The sequence below is a fragment of the Mobula birostris genome, chromosome 8 (assembly GCF_030028105.1).
Source record: "Mobula birostris isolate sMobBir1 chromosome 8, sMobBir1.hap1, whole genome shotgun sequence".
NCBI classification, from domain to species: domain Eukaryota; kingdom Metazoa; phylum Chordata; class Chondrichthyes; order Myliobatiformes; family Myliobatidae; genus Mobula; species Mobula birostris.
Window position 1 is genome coordinate 127079874 of NC_092377.1, and position 20674 is coordinate 127100547.

Sequence of the window (20674 nt, forward strand, 5' to 3'; positions counted from 1 at the left end):
GGAGCACCGTGCTGTGGGGTGGTGGTGAGAGGGAGTGCCGTGCTGTGGGATGAGCCGTGAGGAGGGAGCACCGCACCATGGGATGGGTGGTGAGGATGGTGCGCTGAGCCGTTGGGGGTGGTGGGTTGTGCTGCAATGTAGGAGGGGCGGTGAGGAGGGAGCACTGCGCTGTAAGAGGGGCAGTGAGGAAAACGCGCTGTAGGAGGGGCAGTGAGGAGGGCGGCACCAAGCCTGTGACGCATGTCTTCCTATATCAGGCATCTACGTAGCAGGAAGCTACTGCTCCATCTGTCGAGATTGTTATCCGCTCCCCTTTCTCTGGCGTCGCCCCCACCTCTGTGCTTCTTGATCGGGAGGTCGTTGGAGAGCCTTACACCCCAAGTCTGAGGACCCATCTCACCAAATCTCCTCAGCCAACACCCCCATCCCCACCCCCCACACCCTCTTCCACCACCATAGCCTTTGAGAATCGACCACGCACAAACTCCTCTGAAGTGGAAGGAGATGGCGACAAAGAAGAAACGAAAATTTCTGGAGGGGTCAGAGACCTTCGTGAGGAAGAAGGCTTCCAGATTGCTGAGGTAAGGCCTTATCGGGCTGGTTCCTCAGGGGTAGCAGCAGGGCCCAGCAATGACTTCCGAAGCTGTGTGTCCTTCCTGGCGTACGTGCCCTTGAACGGACGCAGATATAGTGCTGGTAATGGCGGACGTCATCCTCCCAGTGCGGGCCCCAGACGGAGATAGAGGTCGTGGAGCGCTGGGTAGAGAAGCTGCCTCCCGGCTCGGGAGACCCAGATGAGGGGGAGGGGAAGAGAGAGAGAGACAGAGAGAGCGAGAGAGAGAGAGAGAGAGAGAGAGAGAGGGAGATGTTGAATTTGAATTTGAAATTTTATGTTGAATTTGCATGCTCTCCCTGTAATCCCATGAATTCCCACTCAAGCTCCAGCCTCCTTCCTCATCTCCCAATAAATATTCGGGGTTAATCAGGTGTGAATTGCCCCTTCGTGTGTGTGTGTGTGTGTGTGTGTGTGTGTGTGTGTGTGTGTGTGTGTGTGGCTGAAGGGTGACGCGAACGTGGGAAAGAATAAAGTGAGAGGGGTGTAAGTGGATCACCCTGTTTCCATGACAAGAAGGGTCGTGGAAGGATTGGTGAGCGGGATGGCGAGGGGGGTGGTGGGTAGAGGAGGGATACATAATTCCGCTCAGGGAACTGGGCTGATTCAGGACCCAATGAAGGGCAGGCAATGGATGTTCACTACAGGAGCTTCCCAAAGGCGGGGTTGGGGGGGGGGATATAAGAAAGGATGGCTAATATGGAGAATCAGGAGATCGGGAGGGGGTTGGCATCTACTGCATGGGATGAGCCTGCACATCCTCAGGTTTGACAGGTCGTGGGTAAAGGGTGCGGATCCCAGTCTGTGTAAGGGTGAGACCCATCCCCCAGTGTATGTCTGTGTGGTAGAGAGCGCCATACCCCAGCGAGGGTGTGTGACCTTTGCACCTTTGTCCCCTCTTGACTAGCGGAAAATAACCCCGTCACCCTGACTGTTGACTGCGTAGGCCTCTGTCTGTTTCAATATCTTTCCCACCCCCACGCTGCTGGGCTGCATCTCATGTTCACACCTCCCCCCCCCCCCCCCACTGGGGGTGAAGTTTGTTTCTCTGCTGCAGAAAGTTACTGATCTTAATCTCAGCCCCTGAACATCTGCTGTTGTGCACCTGTCACCCTCAACAGCCCCGTGTTAGTGTCTGTGTCCCAGCTTCTGTGTGTTGTGTGTGTGTGTGTCTGTGTGTGTCTGTGTGTGTGTTGTGTGTGTGGTGGGGTGTGTGTGGGTGCGGTGTGTGTGTGTGGGTGCGGGGTGTGTGTGTGTCTGTCTGTCTGTCTCTCAACAGACTTACTGCAAGGCAGTGGGACTATTTGCCCATAGCTGGGACAGTGGTTGACGAGTGCCAGGGCGTGTTCACACAGTGGTGGGCCTGCACGCCACGTCTCTGGGGCCCACTGCTGCTCCGAGGTCCCCTGTAGTTTAGCCTGAGACCGTAAGATACCCAGTTTCCGTGTGTGGCCCCGAGGAGGCACTGCAGGAGTCTTGATAGTGGAGAGGCTCTGTACCGGCAGGAGGAGGCTTACACACTCAGCTCCTCTCTTCACCCTCTATTAAGAAGGCTAGGCAGTGGCAATAGCTGTAAGCAGAGAGCACTCTGCAGCATACAGCATGCAGCATGCACTAACTACAAGCACTACTACACTACTGCACTAGACGCTTCACACACACCCTGTGAGCAAATACTCCCACCCACACACTCTGTAGAGAGCGGGTCCTGGAGCTGCAGTATGCAGGCAACTGTGCTCTTGTGGCCCATACTCCGGAGGATCTTCAGACTGTCCTTGCTGTGGCGGTGAGAGTGTACAGCAGGATGGGGCTGATTGTCAATACCACCAAGACAGAAGTGGTTTGCCAATGGAGTACCAGTGTCCCACCCACTCTACCTGCCTTCACTGTTGGTGATGAAAAGCTGCCAGTAGTGACATCTTTCAAATATCTGGGGAGCATTCTCTCTGAGGATAGCGGCGTTGACAACATCCGGAGCCAAATTAAACAGGCCTTTGGGGGACTACGGCGTAGAGTCTTTCAGAACAGGAGCCTTCGTCCCTCCACAAAGGTCGCCGTATACCAAGCGGTCTGTGTCACCACCCTCCTTTATAGCTGTGAAGCTTGAGTAACCTACAGCTGTCACATCAAGTCCTTGGAGCGCTTCCATAAGCTGCCTCCAGCACATCCTGGGAATTACCTGGCGTGAGCGGGTGCCTTACACTGAAGGAGTATTGAGGCCATGATCACCCAGCGTCAGCTGCAGTGGCTGGGGCACATGATGAGGATGCCCCATGTCGGCTACCCCGCAGAGTGTTATACAACCAGCTACATCATGGTCGACGCTCAGCTGGAGGGCTGAAGAAGCGCTATAAGGATCAGATGAAGAATTAAGGAAATGCAAGATCAGACCCGAGGACCTGGAGGGTGTTGCTGCTGACCGTACCACTTGGCGAGAGCTGTGTAGGGACGGGGTCCGTATTCTGGAGATGAAAAGAACAACCAGAAGACAGCAGAAGAGAGCCAGGAGAAAAGCAGCCCTGGTTGCCACCACTACCACATATACATGTCCCAGCTGTAATAGAGCTTGTGGGTCAGGATAGGACCGTATAGTCATCAAAGATCTCACCGTTAAAAGAGTGGATGTCGTCATCGGATTTTGATGGACAACTGAAGAGGAGGTGTATGTGTCTGGGAAAAATCTGTGAATTTGTACATATCTCTACAAGCGTGTCTGTATATATTTTGTGTGTGCATATCTGTTAAGTCTTTATGATATATATCTTTCTCCATCGTTCCACCCCCTCACCTCCTCACACTCTCCCCCTCCCCTTCTGCTCTCCCTCTTTTTCCATCCCTCCACCCCTTGATTCTCCCTACCCCTTCCCCTCCTCTCTTGCTTCCTCTTCACCCTTCTCCCTCGCCCTTACCCCTTTTCTCAACCCTCCCCTTGTCTCCCACTCACCTGAACTCTCCTTCTTTCCCCCTTATCTGTGTTTACCCCTTCTCTCACCCTTTCTCCTTCCCTCTCTCCACATGCCTCCTTTCGTTCTCACCTTTCGCACCTTCTCTCCCTCTTTTTCTTTCAACCCCTTTCTTCCTGTCTTCTTTCCCCCTCTCTCCTCCTGTCCTCCCTCCTTCTTTTCCTCACTACCACCTCTTTCCCCTTCTCTTCCCTCCTCCTCCAGCATTCCTCCCTCCCTTCTCCACTACTCTGTCTCTCACTCTCCCACCTCCTCCTCTTCCCGCTCTACCTTTCTCTCCCTCCAAACACTGTCCATCATCTCATCCTCTCTGCCCACTTCCTCTACCCCTTCTTCAGCACCCCTCCTCCCACTCTCACCTCTTCCCGCTACTACCCCACCCTCCACCCACTTCTCGCCCTCTCCCCTTCTCTCTCAAGCCTCACTCTCTATCTCCACTCCCTCCCTATCTCCCCCTCCCGCTTTCCCCACCCCTTCCCCCTCCATGCTGATCGGTGAGCATGCGGCTGACTGCAGGGTCAAACCTGCCTTCTCAGGCTTTATCTCCTGATCAGAGTGTGTGTGAGCCAGCAGAGCAGCTCGTCCTATCTGAGCCCCGAGGAACGGAAGGAACCAGCTTCCTCTGCAGGGCCACAGACCCGCTCAGAAATGTGTGTCCCGCCTCGTCCTCCTGCACATCGACACCGCGGCTTCCTGCCCCCGCGGCTCGGCTCAGCTCAGCTTGCAGCACCCTGCTGTGGGAGGGGTGGTGAGAAGCGAGCACTGTGCCGTGGGAGGGGGTGAGGAGGGAGCACTGTGCTGTGGGAAGGGCGGTGAGGAGTGAGCACTTTGGGAGGGGCGGTGAGGAGGGAGGTCTGTGCTGTGGGAGGGGCAGTGAAGAGGGCGCACTGTGCTGTGGGAGGGGCAGTGAGGAGGGTGCACTGTGCTGTGGGAGGGCAGGGGTGGTGAGGAGGGAGCACTGTGCTGTGGGAGGGCAGGGGTGGTGAGGAGGGAGCACTGTGCTGTGGGAGGGGAGGGGTGGTGAGGAGGGAGCACTGTGCTGTGGGGGGTGGTGAGGAGGAAGCTCTGTGCTGTGGGAGGGGCAGTGAGGAGGGAGCACTGTGCTGTGGGAGGGATGGTGAGGAGGGAGCTCTGTGCTGTGGGAGGGAGGTCTGTGCTGTAGGAGGGGGTGAGGAGGGAGCAGTGTTGAAGAGTGAGCACTGTTCTGTGGGAGGGGCAGTGAGGAGGGAGCACTGTGCTGTGGGAGGGGGTGAGGAGGGAGGTCTGCTGTGGGAGGGGTGGTGAGGAGGATGCACTGTGCTGTGGGAGGGGGTGAGGAGGGAGCACTGTGCTGTGGAGGGGTGGTGAGGAGGGAGAACTGTGCTGTGGGAGGGGTGGTGAGGAGGGAGGTCTGTGCTGTGGGGGGGTGGTGAGGAGGGAGCACTGTGCTGTGGGAGGGGTGGTGAGGAGGGAGCACTGTGCTGTGGGAGGGGGTGAGGAGGGAGGTCTGTGCCGTGGGAGGGGTGGTGAGGAGGGAGCACTGTGCTGTGTGAGGGTGTGAGGAGGGAGCACTGTGCTGTGGGAGGGGAGGGGCGGCGAGGCGGGAGGTCTGTGCTGTAGGAGGGGCAGTGAGGAGGGAGCACTGTGCTGTGGGGGGTGGTGAGGAGGGAGCACTGTGCTGTGTGAGGATGTGAGGAGGGAGCACTGTGCTGTGGGGGGGTGTGAGGAGGGAGCACTGTGCTGTGGGAGGGGAGGGGTGGCGAGGAGGGAGCACTGTGCTGTGGGGGGGTGTGAGGAGGGAGCACTGTGCTGTGGGAGGGGAGGGGTGGTGAGGAGGGAGGTCTGTGCTGTGGGAGGGGTGGTGAGGAGGGAGCACTGTGCTGTGGGAGGGGAGGGGCGGTGAGGAGGGAGCACTTCGGGAGGGGCGGTGAGGAGGGAACACCACCAGGTGGATAGGAGTGGAGACAGAGTAGTGGACTCAGCCCAATAATCAAGGGCACATCTCTCCCCGATATCGGTAGCCTCTGCAGGAGGTACTGCCTTAAGAAGGCAACACCCATCATCAAAGATCCCCACCATCCGGGCCGTGACATGTTCTCTCAGCTCCCATCGGGCAGGAGGTACAGAAGCCTGAAGTCCCACATCATTAGGTTCAGGAACAGCTACTTCCCTTCAACCATTCGGCTCCTGAACCAACTATGACAACCACAATCACTGTCTCAGTATAGCAACACTAGAACTAATTTGCTCTACAATGGACTTTCTTGCAAAGAAAAAGGATAATTTGTGTTTCCGTTATTTCCTTGTGGATGTTATCTCTCTGATGCTGCTGAAAGCAAGCTTTTCTTTACACCTGTACACACATGGAATTTTGCGTCTAACAATAAACTGCACTTTAACTTTGACATTAACAAATATTGAGGGGGTTGAGGAGGGAACACTGTGGGGGGGGAATGCTGTGGGTGTGGGGTGAAGGGGGAGCACTGTGGGAGGGGGCCGAGGACGGAATGCCATGGGAGGGGGGTAAGGAGGGAGAGCAGTGGGAGGGTGGGTGTGGAGGGAAAGCTGTGGGAGGGGGTGATGAGTCGGGAGCACTGTGGGAGGGGGTGATGAGAAGGGAGTGCTGTAGTGGGGGCTGAGTAGGGACTGCTGTGGGAGGGGTGGTGAGAAGGGAATGTTGTGGGAGGCGGTGATAGGGGAGTACTGTGGAAGAGGAAAGGTGCAGTGAGGAGGAATGCTTCACGAGCGCATTGGAACACAAGTTGCTTTGAATTAGGGTGTTTCATAATCCTCGCAATCCTTGACCCTGATGTCTGTTTGACCCATAACCCTTGAACCCACTGAACCCTAATCTCCCCTTAATCCTTGAGTTTAGCATTTACCCCTAACCCAGCCCAGCTGACTGTTGCAATGTTCTTGTTCAACAGGCCTCAGCAGTGTTGCGGAATGATCCATCTGCTCTTCTCAGTCGCAATCCTGAGCGCTCTCGGTAGGTTTACAAGCTGGAAGGGATATGAGGTGTGTGGGGCAGCCCAATCCCTCCACAGCTGCCTGACGAGAAGAGCAAGCAAAATGCAGCAGCAACTTCCACCGACAACAGCAGGCTAATTCTTCCAGGGAATGCAGTCAGTGGGGACAAATACACACACACTCACACTGTGTACATACATCTATTGATGCTTCTGGACACATCTTCAGTGATGTTCCTGGAACCATCGGGTGTTTTGGGTCTTTCAACATCATACAACCTCCTCCAGGTGACCCAGCCGGGGCTGATCAGACCCCAGCTTGTGTCCAGATGGCTAGCTACTTATGACTCCATGGCTCCCCTCTTTTGAGCCACAGCCATCCTGAGGCCCTCTCTGCCGCATCGGTGGTACTGCGGATGGCTCTCCTCTTCCTCTCTCCCTCAATGCCCAAAATGCTGAAGGCTCTAACTAAAGAACGGGCTATGAATCCCCTACAACCAACCTCCACTGGGAGACACCTCGCTCTCCATCCAGCCTGCTGACAGTTGCTGACCAGTCCTGCGTACTTGGAGAGCTTCCTTTCAAAGGCCTCCTCCAAGCTATCTTCCCATGGGACGGTCAGCTCCAGCAGCACCACTTGCTTAGTAGACTCAGACACTAGGACAATGTCTGGTCGCAGGGTGGTGGCTGCGATATGGGTGGGGAACTTCAGCTGCCCTTCGAGGTCCACCAACAGCTGCCAGTCCCTTGCAGAGGTCAGAATGCCTGCAGATTTCAAGTATCCCCTTAAAACAATTTGTCCTTGATTGAAGGTAGTAATGTAGTGATTTCTGATAGGACAATTTTGCAGGAAATACCCTGATATAAATTCCTAATGTATTTAGATCTTTATAAAGATAAATACGTACACACAGAATTTATACATTTTGCCAATTCATAAATTTGGTGTGTTTCTTCTTTTATCCATTGATCTCCTGGGCACTTTAACAAAATGGGAAGGGGTGGGGTAAGCCAAGGTTTTCATATTTGCCACCCCGCCCAAGCATTACTGGAGTTGGGGAAGTTGGAGTATTTAGTGTGTTAAACTAACACGTTGAATCTGGCTCTCACTGGGAACACAGTTGCTGTATTAATTTAAAAATGCAAACATGAGGAAATCTGCAGATGCTGGAAATTCAAGCCACATGCATAAAAATTCCTGGTGAACGCAGCAGGCCAGGCGGCATCTATAGGAAGAGGTACAGTCAACATCTCGGGCTGAGACCCTTCGTCAGGACTAACTGAAAGAAGGGATAGTAAGAGATTTGAAAATTCAAAGCTCAGATCTGGGACAATTTACAGAGGAAGTCTCTCATAAAACAACAACCATAAAACAGACAACACATAACAGAGAACATGAAATAATACTCCACGGGAACAGGCCTTTGGCCTATCATGTTTAATTAAACAAATTAAATTAACTAAACTGTTAAATTAAAATGCCTAACTCAGCTAATTTCTTCTGACTGGTTATTTGTCCCGTTCCTTCCACTCCCTGTGCCTGCCTATCTGAGAGCTTCGTATACACCTCTATTGTAGCTGACTCCACCACCATCGCGGCAGCACAGCCCAGTCACCCACTACCCAAGGTGTAATAAAACCTGCCCCACTCATTTTGCACTCTACTATGAGACATTTCAACCTGGGAACAAGATGCCATCTGTCTCATCTTTCCGCTACGCCAGAGAAAACAGCCCAACCTCTCTTTGTAGCTCATACCCTCTAACCTAGAGGGCATCCTGGTGAACCCCTACTGCCCCCTCTCCAAAGCCCCCACACCCTCCCTGTAATGGGCTGAGCAGAACTGAATGCAATGCTCACCAGATTTTTATAAAGCTGCAACATAACTTCCCAACTCTTGAAATCAGTGCCTCGACTAATACAGGCAAGTGAGCTATGTGTTTTCTTTACCGCCCCATCAACTTGTGTGAATTTAAGAAATTATTTGTGCACTTCACAAGTGATTTATAAGCACTGCTCAGACCACACTAAGTATTGTGAGCAGTTTCCAACCCAAAGGATGTTCTGGCATTGGAGAATGTCCAGAGGAGATTAGTGAGAATGAAAGGCTTTACGTATGAAGAGTGTTTGTAGGCTCTGGGCCAGTACTTACCAGAGTTTAGAAGAATGAGGCAGGGGGATCTCATTGAAACCTATTAAATATCGAAAGGCCTAAACAGAGTGGATGTGGAGAGGATATTTCCAATCACAGCCACAAAATAGAAGGATGACCCTTTAGAGCAGCGGTGAGGAATGTAGCCAGATGTGAATGTGTGGAATTCATTAGCTGTGGAGGCCAAGTCATTGGGTGTACTTAAGGAAGGGTTCTTGATCAGTAAGGGGGGTTGGTTTAAGATTACAGGGAAAAGGTGAGAGAGTGGGTTTGTTAAGCGGCAGACAGAATTGAATGGGGAGCAGGTTTGATGGGCTGAATGGCAATACCTTATACCACTCCTATAGCCTGCTCTTCGAGGACTTAAAGGACACTGCCTGTTAACCCACAGGGCATCCTGCATGTTAACTGTCCAGGGATTCCCCCTTCCAGAAATGGAGGGTGGGGGGAAGGTGAGGCATTGGGATGGAGTTAAATGGGGAAGGAGGGGAGGGGAGGAATTACACGAGGGTTGGGAGTTGAGGAGAAAGGAGGGTGTCACAAAATGGCAATAGGGAGGGAGGGGGTTACATGGCGAAGGAGAGGGGAGTTAGAGGAGGACGATGGGCAAGGAGGTGTTAATGTGGGAAAGAAGTGGGGTTGAGACAGTGGGAGGGAGTTGTGTGGGGAAGGAAAAGGTAGGAAGTGAACGGAGGGCAATGGGAAGGGAGGTAGGTTACGTGGGGGCTGTTGGGGAGGTTTTTTGTCATTTGCTCCCTCTCACGAGTGACTGTGTTGCCTCCCCACTCATCTCACTGCAGGCACGCCTGGCATTCTGACTGATGGTAAGATCACCCTGAGTGTGACTACACAGCAAAATGCCAGCGAAGGTAAGGATCTGGGGTGGGTGGGTGGGTGGTGCAAGTGGAAGTGAAAACAGGGAGGGATTGTCTCTCACTATGCTAGTGTAGGTAATGGGGAAGGGTATGTAAAGGGTTAATAGTATAGGAAGGGCATTATGGGCTAGGAGGAAAGGGTTAACGTGGGGTTAATGTGGGAGGGTGGGATGCAGGGATGATGATGTGCAGGGATGATGATGGACAGGCTATGAAGGGTTAATGGGAGGGGCTTTCATGGAGTTAATGGGGATGCAGTAGTCACACAGGGGTTGATGATAGGTTAAATGGGATTAACAGGGATGAATAACATGGGATTTATGCAGGAGGGAGGGGTGGGAGTAGATGGAGGGGTTCCATGGAGTTAACAATGAGGGGCCATGGGGGTTAATTGATGGTATTACGAGGGATTAACAGAGATGGGTTATGTGAGTTTAGCAGAGAGGGATCACAAATGGTTAACAGAGAAGGGTTAAATGGGATTAATGGAAAGGGTTAACAGAGAGGAGTTGTGTGGGGTTAACAGGAACAGGTTATGTAGGGTTAACAGGAAAGGTTTACAAGGGGTTAATGAGGGAAGAGTTTGTGGCATTTTTCAGAGAACTACAGGGTTTAAGATTATGAGGTCACAAGGGGTTAATAGAGAAAGGTTATGTGGTGTTAACTGGGAGAGGTCAACAGAGAGGGACTACGTGGGGTTAATGAGGATGAGGTGTTGCACTCGGTGAAGATCGATGATGATAGGGCTTTCACCAGGCCCTTGGACAGAGGGACATTGAGTACAACTGCATGGTTCACTGAAAATGGCAAGCAGGTAGACAGAGTGGTGAAAGAGTTTGGCCTGCTGCCTGCTCATCATTGGACAGGGCACCGGGTCTCGAAGCTGCGATCATTATGTAAACTGGTTGCTGACTGTCAGATACACCGAGGCAGATGTGCAGAACTGCACGGTACTTTTACGGGTAGTACGACACCTCACAGCACCAGCGGCGGATGTTCAGTTCCCACCAGAGTTGGTGCATTCTCCCCGTAGCTGTATGGATTTCCCCCAAGTGCTCTCGTTTTCTCCCAAGTACCTTTCAAAGACGTACAGTTACTAAACTGTGGGCCTGCTTTGTTGGTATAGGAAGCTTCGCAACACTTGTGGGCTGCCCCAGTGTATTTTGGACTGCGTTGGTCCCCGGCGCAAAACGAGATATTGCACTTCATGTTTCATTGCGCGTGTGAAAAAAAAACTCATTTTTACCTCTGTAAAACAAAGATAGTGTGAAAAGCAACACACATCAAAGTTGCTGGTGAACGCAGCAGGCCAGGCAGCATCTGTAGGAAGAGGTGCAGTCGACGTTTCAGGCCGAGACCCTTCGTCAGGGTGAAAAGGCTGTCTTGCATACTGTTCATAGACTGCTTCATTACACAACAGCAGAACAAGGTGAAACAACGATGACGCAGCATAAAGTGTAACAGCAACAGAGAAAGTGCAGTGCAGGTAGACAGTAAGGTGAAAAGGCCACAACAAGGCAGATTGTGCAGAAGGAGTCCAAATGATTATACTAGACAACCACTGATGACAGCGGAGGAAAATTCTCCTTGAGCCTGATGGTATGTGGTTTTAGGCTTTCGTACCTTCTGCCCAGTGGGGGGGGGGGGGGGTGGAGAACAGAGAATGTCCAGGGTGGGTCGGGTCTTTGATTATACTGGCTGCTTTACCAAGTTAGAGGGAAGTATAGCCAGAGTCCATGGAGGGGAGGCTGGTTTCCCTGATGTGCCGAGATATGTCCACAGCTCTGTAGTTTCTTGTGGTCGCAGGTAGAGCAGTTGTCCTCGTTGTAATTGTACAACATTGTGCCCAGTTTTGCCTACCCTGAAATAGGGAAGATGCCATTATGCTGGACAGAACACAAAGACAGTATACGTGAGTGGATGGTGCTGGGACTCGAGTGACTGAGTTATGGAGAGAGGTTGAGCAGACTGGGACTTTATACAGTGGGATGTAGGACTCCGATGTATGACCTTACAGAGGTATTTAAAATCATGAGGGGCAGAGATAGGGTGAATGCACATAGTCATTTACCCCAGGATTCGGAAACCAAGTACTAGAGAGCAGAGATTGAAGATGAGAAGAGATATATCTAATATCTGAGGGGTACTTCACCCAGAGGGTGGTCAGGATGTGGAATAAGTTGACAGAAAAAAGCCATGGAGTCATAGAGCATCACAGCTTAGAAACAGGCCCTTCAGCCCATCTAGTCTGTGCCAGCCCAGTCTTCTGCCTAGTTCCATCTACCAGCACTTGGACCGTATCCCTCCATACCTCCCCCATCCATGTACCTGTCCAAACAGCTCTCAAATGTTACAACTGGACTCTCATCCACCACATCTGCACTCGTTGCAAGCTCCTGCCATCCTCTGAATGAAGAAATTCCCCCTCAGGTTCTCGTTAAATATTTAATCTTTCATCTTAAACCTGTGACGAGACCTAGTTTCACACAATCTGACTGGATACAGCCTGCATTTTCCCTGCCTATAGCCTCTCATAATTTTGTACACCTCTGCTAAATCTCCCCTCATTTCCCTCTGCAGCTTTCCCTATAACTCAGCTCCTCAAATGCTGGCAACATCCTTGTAAATATTCTCTGTTCCCTTTTGACCTTATTGATCTCTTTCCTGTAGGCAGCTGACCAAAAATGCACACAAAACTCCATATTCCTCCCCTCCAACATCTTGCACAATCTCAACAGCGGCGGGTACGTTAGCAACATTTTAATGATTGGCTTTATTTGTCTTAAGTGCAGCGAAACATGCAGTGAAAGGCCCCGACCAACACAGTCCACGGGGATTGTACTGGGGTGGGCGGGCAGCCCACAAGTGTTGCCACGCTTCTGGCACCAACAGAGCAGGCTCACGGCTCACTAACCCCGAGCTGTGTGCCTTTGGAATGTGGGAGGAAACCGGAGCACCCGGAGGAAACCCTCACAGTATGGGAAGAACTCCTTACAGGCAGTGGCGGGAAATGCATCCAGGTCACCGGGCTGCAGAGCATCGTGCTAACCGCACATGCTAACAGGTTCATGGATAGGGAAGTTTGGAGCGCTTGGGACGAAAATGCAGCTGAGAGGGTCGGCATAGATTGGTTGGGCTGAGGAGCCTAATACCCCGCTGTGTGACTCTAACGCAACATTCTGTTTCCCCCCTTTCCTGACAGGATCCCTGAGGCTGTTATCGCCGGAGAAAAACTGGACGTGTGCGGGAGCAGTGCAGATCTACCGCAACGGGATGTGGGGAAACGTCTGTGACGATCTGTGGGACCTGAAGGATGCCCAAGTAGTGTGCCAGCAGTTGGACTGTGGCTCGGCGAAGGAGGCGGTGAACTCTTCTGCGTTTGGCATCGGCAAGAGCACCGACAAAATCTGGCTGACAAATCTGCAATGCAATGGAGACGAGAAGAATCTGACACAGTGTCCCTATGACACAGGGGACTACGGGAACTGTACTCACAAAGAGGATGCTGGGGTTGTCTGTGCTGGTACGTAGTCATAAGGGGCAGTGAGGAGCGAGGGTTGGTTGGGGTGGGGTTGATATGAGGGGTTGGTTCTGAGGCTGGAGGAAGGAGGGATGGTGAAGGGGGAGGGATGGTGAAGGGGGAGGGCTGGTGAAGCGGGGGAGTGGCTGTGAGGTGAGTGAAGGGCTGGGATGTCTGAGGGGCAGGGAGGAGGAAGGGGCAGGGAAGGAGGGATTGACATTAGGGAAGGGTGGAGAGGAGGGAGGGGCAATGAGATGTCGGGGGGTGATGAGGTGAATGGACAGGGAAGGAAGGAGGGGCAGGGTAGGAGGGAGCTGAGAGTGATGAGGAGCGAGGGGTGATGAGGTAAGTGAGTGGCTGGGATGAGGGAAGGCAATGACATGAGTGAGGGGCTGGGAGGAGGAAGCAGGGGAGAGAGGCACAGAGAAGGATGGGAGGTATAGTGAGGTAGGGGCTAACAAGAGGGAGGGATGGCGAAGGAGGAGAGGTGATAAGCGAGTGCCGAGCTGATGGAGAGGTGGTGATGATGGGCAGTGAGGGAGGGGCAGTGTAGTAGGGAACGTTGTGGGATGGGAGCGAGGAGGGAATGCTGTGGGAGGGGCAGTGAGGAGGGAACCCCGTGAGAGGGATGGTGAGAAGGGAGTGTTGTGAGGAGGTAACACTGTGGGAGGGGGTGAGGAGGGAACGCTCTGGGAGGGTGAGGAGGGAACGCTATGGGAGGGTCAGTGAGGAGGAAACACTGTGGGAGGGTTAGTGAGGAGGGAACTGTGATGGGAGGGGACCGAAAAGGGAACACTGTGGAGGGGTGGTGAGGAGGGAACGCTGTGAGAAGGGGTGAGGAGGGAACGCTGTGGGGGGGTTGAGGAGGGAACGCTGTGAGAAGGGGTCATTGTAGGGAGGGACAATGAGGAATGAACACTGTGGGGGGATGAGGAGGGAATGCTGTGGGATGGGGTGAGGAGGGAACGCTGTGGGAGGGGGTGAGGAGGGAACGCTGTGGGAGGGTCAGTGAGGAGGGAACGCTGTGGAAGGGTTAGTGAGGAGGGAACTGTGTGAGGGATGATGTGGAGTGAAACACTGTGGGGGGGGTAGTGAGGAGGGAATGCGGTGGGAGGGGACCGAAAAGGGAACACTGTGGGGGGGTTGAGGAGGGAACGCTGTGAGAAGGGGTGAGGAGGGAACGCTGTGGGGGGGTTGAGGAGGGAACGCTGTGAGAAGGGGTCCTTGTGGGGAGGGACAATGAGGAATGAACACTGTGGGGGGATGAGGAGGGAACGCTGTGTGAGGGATGCTGAGGAGTGAAACACTGTGGGAGGATAAGGAGGGAATGTGGTGGGAGGGACAGTGAGGAGGGAATGATGTGAAAGGAGGCTGAGGAGGGAATGGGACGGGGTGAGGAAGGCAGACATGAAGAGTGGCCTTATACCAAACAACACCATGGATGACCAATGCTGAATAATTTCTTTACAGAGGCACCTGTGTCTCAGGTAGAAAAAGCGTTCAACAAGTGTACCTGGAAATACTACTGGGAGAAAGGAGATGACTATTGTATACGTACGTCTGACCCCGGGAATGCCTTGGGATGGTGTGGGGGGAGTTTCGCTCTGTGTCTGATTCTGGGAGTGTGTGATGGGACAGTGTGGTGGCAGCTTCACTCTGTGTCTGACCCCGGGAGTGTGTGATGGGACAGTGTGGAGGGAGCTTCGCTCTGTGTCTGACCCTGGGAGCGTGTGATGGGTGAGTATGGAAGGAGCTTCACTCTGTATCTGACCCCAGGTGTGTGAGATGGGACAGTGTGGAGGGAGCTTCACTCTGTGTCTGACCCTGGGAACGTGTGATGGGACAGTGTGGAGGGAGCTTCACTGTGTGTCTGACCCTGGGAGCGTGTGATGGGACGGTGTGGAGGGAACTTCACTCTGTGTCTCACTCCGGGAGCGTGTGATGGGACAGTGTGGAGGGAGCTTCATTCTGTGTCTGAGCCCGGGAGTGTGTGATGGGACAGTGTGGAGGGAGCTTCACTCTGTGTCTGACCCTGGGAGTGTGTGATGGGACAGTGTGGAGGAAGTTTCCCCCTGCGTCTGACCCTGGGAGTGTGTGATGGGACAGTGTGGAGGGAGCTTCACTCTGTGTCTGACCCTGGGAGCATGTGATGGGACAGCGTGGAGGAAGTTTCCCTCTGCGTCTGACCCTGGGAGTGTGTGATGGGACAGTGTGGAGGGAGCTTCACTCTGTGTCTGACCCTGGGAGCGTGTGATGGGACAATGTGGAGGGAGCTTCACTGTGTGTCTGACCCTGGGAGTGTGTGATGGGGCGGTGCGGAGGGAACTTCACTCTGTGTCTCACTCCGGGAGCGTGTGATGGGACAGTGTGGAGGGAGCTTCACTCTGTGTCTGATGCTGGGAGTGTGTGATGGGACAGTATGGAAGGAGCTTCACTCTCTGTCTGACCCCGGGAGTGTGTGATGGGACAGTGTGGAGGGAGCTTCACTCTGTGTCTGACCCTGGGAGCGTGTGATGGGACAGTATGGAAGGAGCTTCACTCTGTGTCTGATCCTGGCCGTGATTAATTGGACCACTCGGACACTGACTGACCTTATTTTTCTCCTCCCGCCCTCCACCAGAGCCTAAAGGTTTCCGTTTGGCAGATGGGGAGACCAAATGTGAGGGCCGTGTGGAGATCCTGTACAACGGCTCCTGGGGCACAGTGTGTGACGATGATTGGGACATCGAGGATGCCAGGGTTGTGTGCAACCAGATGAATTGTAGGGCCCCTATTGAGACCAGCGGCGAGGAGGGAAACCACACAAAAGGAAGTAATACCTCCGCCATCCTCCTCAGTAACGTCCAGTGTCGGGGTGACGAGACTGTGCTGTGGGGTTGTCGGTCACCCGATTGGTTGGAGCAAGACTGCCACCACAAGGAGGATGTCTGGGTCAAATGTGGGCGTACGTATCCAGGGGAAGGGTTGTGCTGCTGTGTCTGGGGGCCAGGGGGCTCCTTGTAGCTCCTGAAGGAGGGATCTAACAGTGTCCCACTCCCCGTGGGGAGATCACACGTGTGTCTCTGACTCTGGGAGTGTGTGATGGGACATTCACTCTGTCTCTGACCCTAGGAATGTGTGATGAGACTGTGCAGGGGGAGATTCACTCTGTGTCTGACCTTGGGAGTGTGTAATGGTTCAGAGAAGAGGGAGATTCACACTGTGTCTGACCCTGGGAGCATATGATGAGACAGTTTAGAAGGAGATTCACACTGTGTCAGACCCTGGGAGTGTGTAATGGTTCAGAGAAGAGGGAGATTCACACTGTGTCTGACCTTGGGAGTGTGTGATGGTTCAGAGAAGAGGGAGATTCACACTGTGTCTGACCCTGGGAGTGTGTGATGGGATGAAGTAGAGGGAGATTCACTCTGTGTCAGACCCTGGGAGTGTGGAATGGTTCAGAGAAGAGGGAAATTCACTCTGACTCCCAGAGTGTGTGATGGGATGGAGTAAAGGGAGATTCACTCTGTCTGGCCGTGGGAGTGTGTGATGGGACACTGTAGACCCTGTGTCCAACCTCAGGAGTGAATCTGCCCCTACACACACTCCCAAGGTCCGACACAATGGAGCTTCACTCCATCCCGAAACCTCTTAACCAGCTGATCTATCTTGCTCCTGTACACCTCCTTTTCACATTCCATGGTTCTACCAATGACAGTGGCGTTTCTCCGCATATAGACTGCACAAAACAGGAACAGGCCCTTCTGCACACAATGTTGTGCCAAACTAATTAAATGTTGAATTACATGCCTAATTAAACCATTCCCTTCTGCCTACACAACTTCCATGTCCTACAATTCTCTGCACACTGATGTGTCTAAGAGCCATAAGCACCTCTTCTGTGCCTTGCTCCACCAGAGCCCTTGGCAGGACACTCCAGGCAGTCACCACTCTGTATAAAGAAATTTGCTGGGCACATCTTTAAACTTTACCCCCTAACCTTAAATGCGTGCCCGCTTGCATAGACATTTCAACAATGGGAAAAGGTACCGGCTGTCTACTCTATTGAAGCTATAATTTTTTAAACAGTCAAGCTTTCGGGCTGAGACCCTGCATTAGGACTGGAAAGGCAAAGGGCCGAATGCAAAACTGGCTCCTCTCCTCAGCATCAGCCACTCCAGAGAAAACAAGCTTGTCTGATCCCTCCTTACAGCCCATGCCCTCCAATCCAAAGTTCAAAGCAAACTTACCATCAAAGTACATATATGTCACCAATATATACCCGGAGATTCATTTTCTAGCAGGCATTCACAGGAAAACAAAGAAATAAACAAACAAAAGAATCAATGAGAAACTAAACAGAAACAAAGACTGACAAACAACCGATGTTCAAAAGACGGACTTTGCATAAATAAATAAACAAGTAGATAAATAACTTGGTAAATTAATAAATAATACTGGGAACATGAGTGAGTCCATAGGTTGTAGCATCAGTTCAGAGTTGAGGTGACTGAAGTTATCCACACTGGTTCAGGAGGTCCACACAACATCCTGGGCTGAATGGCCTGGACTGACGCATTGGTAATCTTTTTCCAATGTTCTACAGATTCAGGATCAGTTCCTGTGGACTGGAGGGTGGCTAATGTTGTCCCTCTCTTCAAGAAGGGAGGAAGAGAGAAAACAGGGAATTATAGACCGGTTAGCCTGACGTCGGTGGTGGGAAAGATGCTGGAGTCAATTATAAAAGATGAAATTACGACACATCTGGATAGTAGTAACAGGATCGATCCGAGTCAGCATGGATTTACGAAGGGGAAATCGTGCTTGACTAATCTTCTGGAATTTTTTGAGGATGTAACTATGAAAATGGACAAGGGAAAGCCAGTGGATGTAGTGTACCTGGACTTTCAGAAAGCCTTTAATAAAGTCCCACGTAGGAGATTAGTGGGCAAAATTAGGGCTCATGGTATTGGGGGCAGAGTACTGACATGGATTGAAAATTGGCTGGCTGACAGGAAACAAAGAGTAGTGATTAACAGGTCCCTTTCGGAATGGCAGGCAGTGACCAGTGGGGTACCGCAGGGTTCAGTGCTGGGACCGCAGCTGTTTACAATATATATTAATGATTTAGATGAGGGAATTAAAAGTAACATTAGCAAATTTGCCGATGAAACAAAGCTGGGTGGCAGTGTGAAATGTGAGGAGGTTGTTATGAGAATGCAGGGTGACTTGGACAGGCTGGGTGAGTGGGCAGATGCATGGTAGATGCAGTTTAATGTGGATAAATGTGAGGTTATCCACTTTGGTGGTAAGAACAGGAAGGCAGATTATTATCTAAATGGAGTCAAGTTAGGAAAAGGGGAAGTACAAGATCTAGGTATTCTTGTACATCAGTCACTGAAAGCAAGCATGCAAGTACAGCAGGCAGTGAAGAAAGCTAATGGCATGCTGGCCTTCATAACAAGGGGAAATGAGTATAAGAGCAAAGAGGTCCTTCTGCAGCTGTACAGGGCCCTGGTGAGACCACACCTGGAGTACTGTGTGCAGTTTTGGTCTCCAAATTTGAGGAAGGACATTCTTGCTATTTAGGGAGTGCAGCGTAGGTTCACAAGGTTAATTCCCAGGATGGCGGGACTGTTATATGTAGAAAGATTGGAGCGACTGGGCTTGTATACTGTGGAATTTAGAAGGCTGAGAGGGAATCTTATTGAAACATATAAGATTATTAAGGGATTGGACACACTGGAGGCAGGAAGCATGTTCCCGCTGATGGGTGAGTCCAGAACCAAAGGCCACAGTTTAAGAATAAGGGGTAGGCCATTTAGAACGGAGTTGAGGAAAAACTTTTTCACCCAGAGAGTGGTGGATATATGGAATGTTCTGTCCCAGAAGGCTGTGGAGGCCCAGTCTCTGGATGCTTTCAAGAAAGAGATAGATAGAGCTCTTAAAGATAGCAGAATCCAAGGTTATGGGGATAAGGCAGGAACTGGATACTGATTGTGGATGATCAGCCATGAACATAGTGAATGGAAGTGCTGGCTCGAAGGGCCGAATGGCCTACTCCTGCACCTATTGTCTATTGGCTTTTCTATGTTCTACGTTCAGTATAGCTCTAACTCAACACAACACACTGTAACTGGTCAGAAAGTTTCAAGGTGGATTCCATACAGATTTGATGTCACTGTTACAAAATTTTACTGTTTCGCGGTCATTTTTTTAACTCCTTCTGGTTACACCTAAGTTCGTTTGTATGGGGTGTCTGACACTGTTATTTTGTTTTACAGCCCCTATTGCTTTGCCAGGTGAGTTCAATTACTAACCTAAGGGGCTTCACTCTGCACCATGGGACGGGGTGAGGAGGGAGCACTGTGGGAGGGGGCAGTGAGGAGGAAGCAGCCGCTGTAGGAGGAGATGAGGAGGGAATGCCGTGAGAGGGGGTGAGGTAGGAATGCTATGGGAGGGACAGTGAGGAGGGAATGCTGTGGGAGGGGGTGAGGTGGGAACGCTATGGGAGGGTCAGTGAGGAGGGAATGCTGTGGGAGGGGGTGAGGTGGGAGCACTGTGGGAGGGGCAGTGAGGACGGAGCACATTGAGAAAGGCAGTGAAGGAATATAGCTTTTCCCAGGTATCCTGGGACCGACATTGACCCTCAATGGCTGTGGAACATGGGGAGGGAATGGGGTTCTGTCTGCTGTCTCTCCCTGCCCCTATCTCTCTCCCTCTATTTCTTCCCCATCTCTCCCTTTTTCTTTCCACCACCTTCTCTCTCTCCATGTCCTCTCTCAACCCACTTTCCATCTCCCTGTGTCTCGCCCATCTCCTTTCTTCCTCCACCTAACTTACCGCCTCTCTCTAGCTCCCTTTCTTCCTCTCGAACATCTCTCCCTCCTCTACCTCTTTCCCCTCCCCATCTCTCTTCTTTACTCCCTCCATTACCCCTCTCTCCATCACTCCCATGCTCCCCCTTACTTCCCCACCCATCCCAGCTCTTTCTTTCTCCTCCAATCTCTCTTCCTCCCTCTCCCTTCTCCCCTCCTTCTCTTTCTCAACTTCCCCTCTCCAACTCTTCCCCCTCATTTCTCTCCCTCTCTCTCTCCCCTTCCCCTCACTCTCTCTCGCCCCTCCCCACTCTCTACTTCTGTCTTCACCCCCTCATTCTCTCCCCTCCCCTTTCACTCTTTCTCCTTTCTTCTCCCTTCTCACTCTGTCTTCTCCTTTCTCTCTCTCTTCTCCCCCTTGCACTTTCTCATCCTTCTCTCATCACCCACTTTCTTCTCCTCAATCCCTCTCTTCTCCCCCTCACTCACTCTCTCTTCTCTCCTTCACTCTTCTCCCCCTCTCCTTCCCTCCCTCCCTTCATTTCTCCCCTTCTGCCCCCTCCCCATCTCTCTTACTGCCCTGAATCTGCTGCCTCTCCACTGCAGGATACAACCCACTGCGTGATGATTTCGTGGCAGTGATGATCAGCATCGCACTGACTGTCCTCCTGATCATCGTCACCAGTCTCCTTGTCTACCAGATCCGCAGGAAAGACGAGATCCCACTGGGTAAGGTGGCAGCGGATTTCGGATCAGCCATCTCCCCTTGAGCCCCTCCGTACGTGCTGGGAGGGGGAATTCTCTTC

The 20674-nt window shown here is 52.3% G+C and overlaps 1 protein-coding gene across 5 annotated transcripts in view; it reads left to right on the forward strand.

Annotated features, from left to right (window-relative positions):
- Nucleotides 1-270: 270 nt before the first annotated feature.
- Nucleotides 271-20674, forward strand: part of LOC140201675 (uncharacterized) — a 64607-nt gene continuing 44203 nt past the window's right edge. For all 5 annotated transcript variants that reach the window (XM_072266161.1, XM_072266163.1, XM_072266166.1 and 2 more), the window contains exons 1-8: nt 271-581; nt 6483-6544; nt 9477-9545; nt 12754-13074; nt 14542-14625; nt 15692-16015; nt 19335-19352; nt 20475-20597. In XM_072266161.1, coding sequence (XP_072122262.1) covers nt 505-581; nt 6483-6544; nt 9477-9545; nt 12754-13074; nt 14542-14625; nt 15692-16015; nt 19335-19352; nt 20475-20597 — 1078 coding nt within the window. In that variant the 5' untranslated portion in view covers nt 271-504. The remainder of the gene's footprint in view (nt 582-6482; nt 6545-9476; nt 9546-12753; nt 13075-14541; nt 14626-15691; nt 16016-19334; nt 19353-20474; nt 20598-20674) is intronic.